The following is a 10,368-nucleotide window of genomic DNA, read 5'->3' as shown; positions in this document are numbered from 1 at the left end:
TATTCAAAAATTTATTTTCATATACCAAATATTTATTAATACTATTCTCGTTTAAAACTCGACTTTAATTGTTACAAAATCACTCTAAGTGTTCGTTAATACGTTTACCTTATACACATATCGTACATGATATTTGAGTATTTATCAGTGTGTTTTCATTGAAATATAATTGGATGCTGTTTCGTGCGATAGCTACATTTGTAATCTATTTTCCTATAAGAAAGATAAAGTATTCAAAGAACCTAATGTCTATGGATCATGATGGGTATATTGAAATTTTTTAACCATACGTGATTTTTGTAGACTATTTTGCATTTTGTATGCGATCAGCAATATAATAAAACACTTTTTTTTCTATTGTATAATTCTGAATTATAGTTCTGCTATCTCTCCGAAGATTACTACTTTAAAACATTTTTATCGTTCTATTACTAGATAAGAGAAGTAGACCTAATATTTCCTTATCATAATTATATTAGCATTATATTCATTATTATATTAAACTTTAATTAATAATCCTCATTTTTTCTGAGATCTATGCCCTCGCACTTCCTGATCTGATCAATGGAGCATTTTTGCAATCCAGGACGAGATAATACGAAATTCATTTTTATATTTTATAGGCGTTTCCAATATTTAATAGTTTTCAAAATTTAATTATACGAAACGAAAAGTTACATTGTACACCAATTGAATGTCATTTACACGCCTCTCCGCTTGTATCATTTATTACTAAATCTTATGCAATCATTCCCGGAACAATGACAATGCAAACGATCGTAATTAATAATGATCTTTCCTGTCTAAACTGGCCTCTGTTCGATCTTACGACGAGAATTGTATGGTTATTAATTAACAACTGTGTTTATTTAGCATTGAATGGCTCGAACTTATTATTATTTCGTATCTGTTTGCAATCATTACTTGTTTTGATCAATTTTCTTTGCAAGAACGACGATAGAATGTACCTTGTCTTGCACAATTTATTTAAAAGATAAATATTATCAGGATTCAAATTCGTTGATGTTTATTATTTATAAAATTGCGACATACATAAATGTGTACACACATATATACATAGTGGGCAGTAGTGGCACAGACGAGATATAAGAATACAGTAAATCCTCGTTGAGTGTTCGAAGGCTCCTCGGCACTAACAAGAAGAGGTCCCCAGGTAAGTATAACGCTGACTGTTTAATGAAGTTTAGCACATTGCTAGATTTTGGAATTCTGAAACCAATGACATTTGTTCCAGCCGCATATGACCATTAGTTTATGAAATATTTAATATTCAGTTCCGAGGAGCCTTCGAACACTTATCGAGGATTTATTGTAGACCTAACATCTTATGGGACTTGGTGTCCCACGAAAATCACGCTGGTTCGAGCGCACCTCCACATAAAAGCACAGACGAGGTATAGGAGTCGACATTTCATCCAATGTATTTTTGCGGCCCACTTTTCTGGGGTTATATACCCCATTTCCATTTTACAGTAGACATTCGTTTCCTGCGCTACCGTTATCTGCGCGGAAGCCACGCCCCTTGCCCACACGTATTTCTCACACACGTGCGCGTACCCTACTCTGTCGCCCAGTACTTCCAGGCCGGAACACTACGGTGTCGCGTTTAATACGCATATCTCATCACAGAAAGCGAAATGTATATAATACTGTTTTAATAATGTTTTTATTGGTACAATGAATATTGGTGGCAATTTGATTGCTTCTTGTCTCGCGGATCACACGTAATGGGTAAAAGATGCTAGCCAAGCTAAACATTTGCCACTAAAATATGTCACGAATTATTACCTTTATCACATAATATCTTAATACTTTGTTACGCAGAATGTTTGGAAGAATCGATTTATGTAATAAAAGTATTTTATTCTATAATATTTCAATATCATTAATAAAAATAACATAATTAACTTTGAAAACTTAGAAGATACTCCACCTACGAAAAACTTGTTACTGCTAAATAATAGCCCTCTTCATACTGAACAACTTCTGTGAATAAACTTTTTTAATATTTCTAAAAATAACAGAGATAATTAATTAATTAATATAACCGTAAAGTGCGCATATCCAGCCCACCCTATATGTGGCTGCGTCGCACGACTGAACCGCCGAGTGGTGGGGAAAGCGCTCGGGTAACTGGTCACCGATTCCTGCACGGTTCCTAGAATTCTGACCCTCTACACTCTACAGCCCCGACTAGTGCAGGAAACGACTGTCTACTATACACTGAATTCATGCTTTATCGGTAACGTCGGATATTGATACTAAAATGGTAAAGAGGCTACGTAGCCCCGAATCGTGAGACCGAAAAAAGTATTGGATGTTGAAATATTGTACTTAATATGTACTACACGAACGTTTTGAATTCGACTTTGTCACACAATTAAATATGCAACCCACGGAAGAACGATTTTGCGGCAACATTGAAACAAAATTTTAAAATATCCTGTTGTTCTCGTCCATGTTGATAATCGTAATTCAAGTATTCATACTGAAACATAAGCGATTCCAGTTTTTTAAAACATTATTGCGTGTTTTGTAATCGAATAAGTATTAATATTACTTCATAATTACAAAAAATTGTTCATTCGTTGAAAGAAATCATTTCAATTTCATATGTCATATATGATTACATAGAAGTTAGGAAAATCGCCATTGCACTGTATCACGCGCGCCATCTGTTTCCTGTAAAATATTAAAGCACACTTTAAAAATGCGAAGTTTCTGAGTAAGTAATTCTTGTAAAATCTTAAAGACATTCGTGGTCGATTATCTTTAATATTTTATTTATCTAACGTAGCCGAAACGGTTTTAAAATGAGATTCTAACGTTCGCTCTATATTTATCATTTGTTTTTTTTGTATAAATGGTCAATAAAGTTTGCGGAAACATCATTGTCATTGGTTGTCTCTGATTAAAATTACTTTTGATGGTAATTAACCAATAATATAGTATTGAGAATTGGAATAAATTTATTGTAACATACACTAGTTTGATCTATATGCTATTGTTACTATTGTAAGCCAAATACACAAGTTCAAAATTACTAGTATGTGTACGTGTTCTATAATAATGCGTAATTTTCATTTGCGTAACGACTATTTAAAATTATAAACCCAAACGTTTATAATAATTAATTTCGTTTAACTTTGACTACACATGAATACTTCTAAAGATATATATTTGTAGTTTTATTATCCAATTATTAAGTGTTAACAATATTTCTTATTTATGAACGGCGTGTTTACATATTAATTTCAATTTCTCATCACGTTCGGCAATGCTGAAAAGAGTTTTGCACAAACAACAATGAATAAGGAACAGTTTTCTCCAATCAGCAGTAAGTAACCAGGATCTTTACTTTTTATGTTTATTAATTATTTTATAACATGAAAAGTATGCAGTTAAATAAACAAGTTATTCTTAGTTAAGCTCTGTGTAGTATAGAAATACATATAATGTTAAAGTAAGTGAACACCATTTAAATATCTTTTTGTATTTGTGTTATAGAACTTCAATCTCCAAAAGCAACTCAGGGAAAAAACTTGGTAGGTCCAGCTAGACATGTACGAGATTTAACTGCAGATATTCATGCATGTATACAGCAGTGGAATGCAGTTCACTTACAGGGAGTAGTGTTATTAAAAGATATAACACAAGAGAAACAAGATGAATGTTATTCATCAGTTCTACAGGAATTGTGTGATAAGCTGGAACATGTGTGTGATGCACAGGTATTTAATTGCTTTGGATATATAGTCTTATATTTGCGATAAATAATATAGTAACAACATTGTTTTTCAGGATGCTATTGTTAAAAATCTTGCTCAAATTGCACATCAGATAAAAATAGTAACATCTTTAGAAAAAAATGTGAACAAATTATTCACAACATGGCCTGCAGTTAAATATGGTAAGTACATACAATTCATTTTCATACATGAAAAGCATTATATATTAGTACAAAGTCAAGTAAGTTATGTCTTCTAAAGAGGCTAATTATAATTTATTTCAATTCTTTTCACCAGGTCAAATAGCAGAGTTAATATATAATGTATACCTTCAAGAGGCTGAAGTAAAACGCACAATTTTTGAAGATGTAGCGCATGAATATACAGAGTCTTGGAAAATGTTATGTCTTGCTACCTGGGTTCATCAGCCATTGTTACTGGAAAGTCTAACAACATATTTGGAATCATTATTGATAGAAACAGGGCATAGATAGTTGTAGTTATTGTTGGTACATACTGTGGTAAGTATTCTTACATTTTTAAAATCGATTCGATGTTTATAATTATCCTTCTGTATGCAATAACTTACAACTATTGAAATAAAACAAAAATTGATAGAATGTTCATTTATTTCTGGTTTTTCAAATACCATCTATACGATTTCACAAAAAAAAAGAAAAAGAAAGTATGAAATTGTTATATATGTATATATATGTATGTATATACTCAGAATCCAAAGCGCACTATGAAACTGTTTACAATTGGTACCTGAGATCACAAAGAAATATGAATATAGACAATTACAAATGTACTATATTTTCTTTGCAAATGCAGATTCTAAAAAAATGTATCTTAGATACAAGGAACCGAACCTGCAAAATTAATATATATTGTGATTAGTTGTAGTTAATCTAATAGTTATTAGTGTCATTATCGTTTAATTATATCCGTAACTTCTTATACACGTATAATACATATTTACAGATAAATACAAAATTCATTATTTCCACTGTACATAAATGCTATAACAATGTGGATGGAATTATCTTCTTGATGTTTAAAGTATTCTCGATGCTATAGTGTTTTTATATAAAAGCTGTAAATAATCCACTCCAATTCATAAATAGCTGCTTTTAATTACCGAAGTTATTGAATTCTCCATTTTCTCAATATTTGTTTGATACAATATAATTACATTTTTTTTATATAATTCATCGATTTGTAAAAAATCACTGTAATCAACATGAATGGTCCTGTTGCGAACAAAATTTATTGCAATTTTAAGTATAGAAAGTTAAAAGTGAATCTAAAAGTAATTTGTGCATGACAATCATCTTTGTAGCACTGTAACTAAAGTCACGATAATATATTTCTGACTGACAGTATGACTAACATCTACGCAAAGTTACAATTACAAAAACCCTTTATATTTATGTACTATATTTAATTTATAATTCTAGCAAGTTTAACTTCTCTCATTTCCTGGTTCATTTGTGTACGACTATGAGTTCTTTTCTTAAGAGACTGCTTCAAAACTGAAACTATTAGTCACACTATGTGAATGATACAAAGACTGTTTACCAAAACCAAAAAAATAGTTGTGTCCAGGTAAAAATTTCTGTTATAACAATCTTTTTTATGTTGAAACTTACTCAACTAAGTAAAGCTTTTTTTGTATAGATAACGTCAATACATCTTTCTTTAAATTTACTGTAATCTTTTTTTCATAAGCAATATATACTTTACATAATAAATATAACAGAAAACAGTCTTATTTACATACACATGCCAGTAATATAAGACATTATATTATTCTAGTACTGATATTGTTCATTCAAATATGGAAGTTGTAATATATATTGTGATACTATCAAAAAGTCTATAAGAAAATATCTACACCAATGTGTAATTATATGCATACATATACAATTTCAAATAATTGTATAATAGTTTTGTATTTTTATACACTATACACATTACTTCAATTGGTTTAGGAACATGTTGCACACAATAATCCAAGAATCAACTTCTAGTATTCCGATTAAACTCTTCGCTTAATGCATCGAAATCGAGTTCTGTATCTAAATTCGAATTATTTGGTATTAAATTATTTTCCAATATATTATCTGGCATAATATTCTTTAATCTTTCAGACACTAGTTCGTCAACTAAATTTGATTGGTCTACTAAATGCAATTGTTCAACTAACTTCTCGTCAATTAACAAATTTTTATCTATTACTCCGCTTGTATTTAAAATATCTAAGTGTGCAATGTGATCGTATTGTGCTATTTTAGACATATCTAAATTCTCTGCGCTGCCAAATAGACTAGTATCACAATTACTGGAAATTATTGGTACCGTATCTTGTATAATTGGTATACTGTCTGAAATCTTACAACCGGAAGTAGCTGGTATCATTTTACAAGAACTTGTAACTAATGGCACCGATTGGTTTTTAACACAATTCATATCTGACGATGATATAGGAATTATTTTAGACACCAGTTTCTGGAAGCCTTTAGCGAAGTTTTGAGATCCATTTTCCATGTTATTCAGCCCGTTTTGTATTTTCTCAAAATTCTCAGTCTCCTGTTTCGAATAACTTCCCAAAGGACTGCTTTCTAGTTTAACAAAACCTTGTTCCGTTGATTCGAGTTTTATGAATGCTTCTTCTATATGCTCTAACTTAGGCCGTTCAAAATTATCTTCGACCTTACAGAAATTCGACGATTCCAGACCATTTGCCAGTTTTGTGAATCTTTCTTTGTGAGATTCCGTTTTTTGATAGATAGAAGCTTTTGGTGATGTGATAACCACTTTTTGGAATCCAGGAGTATCTGAAATTTGATTTTGAATCTCTGGATTCGAAATTAATAATTTCGAGACATTATTGGATTTATTATTCTCCGTGCTATTTACGGGACTGGGATTCCTTCTCATCAGCGTTAAAGCTGACAACACTTCAGGGCAAGTAGGGTTCGCTATAGATTCGTTTCTTCTATCATTTAAGAACTCAGAGACACTGAGATCTGAACTTTCGGAAAATCCACTGGACATTTGCTCCTCTATGTTATCTTTAGTATCTTCAGAATTGTGTGTTTTCTGGAGTTTAAGCGGCGGTTCTCCGTTATCATAAGCGTTACAGATAGGAGTATCAATCTTCTTCAAGGCATCGTTATCAATCCTGTACAGACCAGGATTAAGACCTAAAGCATCGCAAAGTGATTCTTCGCTGATATCAATTAAATCCTTTGATTCTTCGCCACTATTTGCAATCGCGAACATTGTTCCAGCCTTTTCTCGTATTTTACCCATTAATATTTTTAATTCGTCCAAGAAATTCTTTACATTATTCTCGGATTTTAATACTAATAAGTCAAACAATGATTGTGCGTTAAGTACTGGCTTTGCAGCTATTTTTATTATTTCAGAATCTTCGCACACAGAAATTGCCTCCCTCAATTTTATTTGACGTCTCTCTGATTTAGCTTCTGGTGTGACATAAGCCCAAGGACCTCGTTTTTTCCCTTTACGTTTCAAGGGATCCTGACCCCCATTTTGCTTCAATTCAGGTTCAGGAGTCGGAGGAGGTAATTGCTCGGGACTACCATGATCAGGATGCATTTCAAAGTGCCTTGCCATTCGAGTGCGTCCTAAATATATTTTGTTACACGTAGGGCACCTGAAGTGATCTGATATTTTTCTTTTCGGTACTTCTAACCCTGTCAATAATTCCTTCGGTGATTCTTCTTCCTCGAGCTTGTCATTATTTGTATTGTAATCGCTATAACCACCATCTGAATCATCCAAGTCAGGTTGCAAGAAATCTAAATGATGTAAATGTTTGTAATCTCGCACCATATGTCTAGGAGGTCGAGAAAGTCTACCAGATCGCGTTCTCGCTACTACTTTTTTTCTTTCATCCTGGAAGAAATATTCCGGTATTAAGATCGATAAAACGATTACAATTTCATGAAAACGCAAAACCAAATCTACCTTTAGTTCTTCCTGTTCTTCATCAGGAATCTGTGGCGGTTTAGGTGGCAGCAAAGAAGGTCTGATAGCATTCTTTTTTGGTCTGCCCCTTTTTCCACCGCGACTTTTTAGTAAATTTCCTGGACTCCTAATTCCCAAATCAAGTTCTTCGGGGAAGACAACCCTGAAAACATGCATGGATCGCCCAGGTGTATCATTCGGTAACAGGTGAAAAGCGTGTATAACATACCAACCTGTATACAACTCTCTCGTTCGAAGCGGTTGTTTCTTGACTTCGCTGTTGCAAAGCATGAGCGATCTGTTTTAACTGTGTAGGTGTCAGACGTTGCATACTAGAACACATACAAACATCATAAAATGGAGGAAATATTAAAATTATTGTACACAGGTATATATTCTACATACCTATGAAATGTTTGACCTTGTTGAACTATTTGTATTGGATTTTCGCTAGAACCCAATGGCTTAGTCGAATCTGTAGAGTCATTTATTACTGTTGTTGACTTAACAGGAGTCCCTTTACCTTTCTTGTTCACTTTCAAATTTGTGCCATTTGCTACAAGATTAAGTTTTTGTTTCACAGAATCATTCTGTATCGTTGTTTTAGCAGGGTCAAATGTACCACTGTGTTGTGTTACAGCTGTTTTTTGCAAATTGTTTTGCGAATTATTCGAGATGTTCGATACATTTTGAGCCGCGATAGTTAGGTTTTGTTTTGTTGAATTATTAAATGCAGTCTTTGCTTGGGGTTTCAAGATAGATATAGGCGTTGAAGAAATTTGAGTTGGTTTCAAGATAGACGTGGAACACGTTGTTGCTGCCTTTAAATCTTGGGTCTTAACAATAGACGCAGTTCGAAGAACTAGTGGTGTATTAGAGTTAATTGTAGTTTTTGGTACACCAGTTCCTACTGTAGTTTTCTTGCCAATCGTGGCTTTCGGTTTGAGTAACTGTGAAGAAATCTGCACTGACTTTAGAAGTTGTGCGGGAATTGCTGTTGCTACACTGGTATTGTTTATAATTTGATTAGATTTTGGAAGTACAGTGGATGCACCTTTCAGCACCGGTGTTAAAAACTGTTGAACGTTGCCTCTCTGAAGAGGCTGTGATGATTTTACTAGAGATGATAAACGTATTTGTGAAGTAACAAGGTTTTGTGTGGCGCCAGATGTAGTAGTTACTAGTGCATTAGAAACAAGGGGGGCAGTCACAGTATGATTCTGTATCTCGCAAGCACCAGTTATAATTTGTGAAGTGTTTAATAGCTGAGCAGGTATTCCAGCAGTATTTAATAACTGAGCCGTTATAGGAGTAGCTTTTATTATCTGCGATGATAAATTATTCAGTATTGTGGCTTTCGATAATAACAAAGAATTAGAATTTGAAGTAGCACTCAATGAATGTACTGCATTAATCTGATTCACTGTTGTATTAGCAAGTTTATTCGAACCTTGAAGCAATCTAATATTTTTAGTTGGCTTCAATATAGTTTGTGCAGGTTTTATAATAAATTGCGATGATGGCAAAATCACAGGTAGCTTCTGTAAGATCTGTGCCTGAGAAGTAGGAATCATATTGAGTTGATTTTGTGCTATACTACTGTCAATTGTATATTGCAGTTCGTTTTCATGAATATTCTTCACATGCGCAACATCTGTTTTCATTGCATGTACCTTAGGCTGTTCCAAAACTATTGTCTGTGTTCCTGAGTTCTGTTGAATTAGATTAGTTTGATGTTCAATTATTTGTTCAGTTTCATGATTCTGATTACTTAAATTCATTTCATCTAACGACAAACTATCTTCGACTACTTGGTCGTGAAGCTCTTCGTTCTCAGAAACTTTTTGCATATGCCACTCTTGGAAATCGATACATTCTGTTTTAATCAATGCATTATCGTTAGATTTTTGTACCTCGTCAGGCTGATAACTTAAGTCATTAATCGTTATAGAATCTTGAGAATGTAACGCTGTTTGGTCCTGTATGTCAATGTTATCGTTCGCGGAAACTTCCTGCGTATTGGAGCCAGCATTATCTCGATCCTGTTGATACATAACCTCTTCGCCCGAATTTACCTCAAAGGTTAGACCTAAGGCCACCGCTTGTTCCGGAGTCAAGTGAATAGTTTCCGAATCATTATCGTCGTTTTGTAAAAACGCAACGAATTCGTTGTTGTGGTCGTCATCGTCAACAACTTGCTGAAACGCTTGTTGAAGAAGATCCGAAGCACCACTGGCGGATGCATCGTTTGTAAACACTGTAGAATTGGAAATTTCTGCCATATCTTGACTTTATCTATTTCAACGTTTATGAAATGTAATTACACAATAACAGCGATCACTTTCATGTTTTACATCAACATTTTATACGATTACGTTCTTGCAAAATCACTTCACAGACCGCGTTTACTTTACTCCATTTCGCTGTACACGTTTTTCGCGCAAACAGAAACACACGAGGAACCTGAAGGCCATCACAGATGCAGTAAAGAAAATGGCGACAGTGCCATTATGATTTGGTCGTGCAGTTGGTACACTGCCGTCAAACAGATTACCATAACGTAAGTATCGTAGTTGATAAGAATGATACTCATTATAGGATTGCTGCGTTTTTAAAATTA

At 33.4% G+C, this 10,368-nt stretch overlaps 2 protein-coding genes across 3 annotated transcripts; one reads left to right on the top strand and one right to left on the bottom strand.

Annotated features, from left to right (window-relative positions):
- Positions 1 to 3,188: 3,188 nt before the first annotated feature.
- LOC107193591 (cyclin-dependent kinase 2-interacting protein-like) lies at positions 3,189 to 4,243 on the top strand. The gene is made up of 4 exons (XM_015583066.1): positions 3,189 to 3,358; positions 3,529 to 3,752; positions 3,823 to 3,931; positions 4,047 to 4,243. Exons 1-4 carry the CDS (start codon positions 3,328 to 3,330, stop codon positions 4,241 to 4,243), a joined length of 561 nt encoding a protein of 186 aa, XP_015438552.1. The 5' UTR covers positions 3,189 to 3,327.
- A 1,528-nt stretch (positions 4,244 to 5,771) lies between these two features.
- LOC107193517 lies at positions 5,772 to 10,133 on the bottom strand. Of its 2 annotated transcripts, XM_015582980.1 has the most exons (4): positions 8,154 to 10,133; positions 7,982 to 8,080; positions 7,749 to 7,911; positions 5,772 to 7,676 (listed from the first exon to the last, which is right to left on the bottom strand). In XM_015582980.1, exons 1-4 carry the CDS (start codon positions 10,028 to 10,030, stop codon positions 5,772 to 5,774), a joined length of 4,044 nt encoding a protein of 1,347 aa, XP_015438466.1. In that variant the 5' UTR covers positions 10,031 to 10,133. The 2 variants fall into 2 exon arrangements, with proteins under 2 accessions (XP_015438466.1, XP_015438464.1); XM_015582978.1 differs by having other exon boundaries at positions 5,772 to 7,911.
- Positions 10,134 to 10,368: the final 235 nt, after the last annotated feature.

This window comes from Dufourea novaeangliae, unplaced genomic scaffold, assembly GCF_001272555.1.
Source record: "Dufourea novaeangliae isolate 0120121106 unplaced genomic scaffold, ASM127255v1 scaffold6, whole genome shotgun sequence".
NCBI classification, from domain to species: Eukaryota; Metazoa; Arthropoda; class Insecta; order Hymenoptera; family Halictidae; genus Dufourea; species Dufourea novaeangliae.
This window is presented reverse-complemented; position numbering and strand designations above follow the sequence as displayed.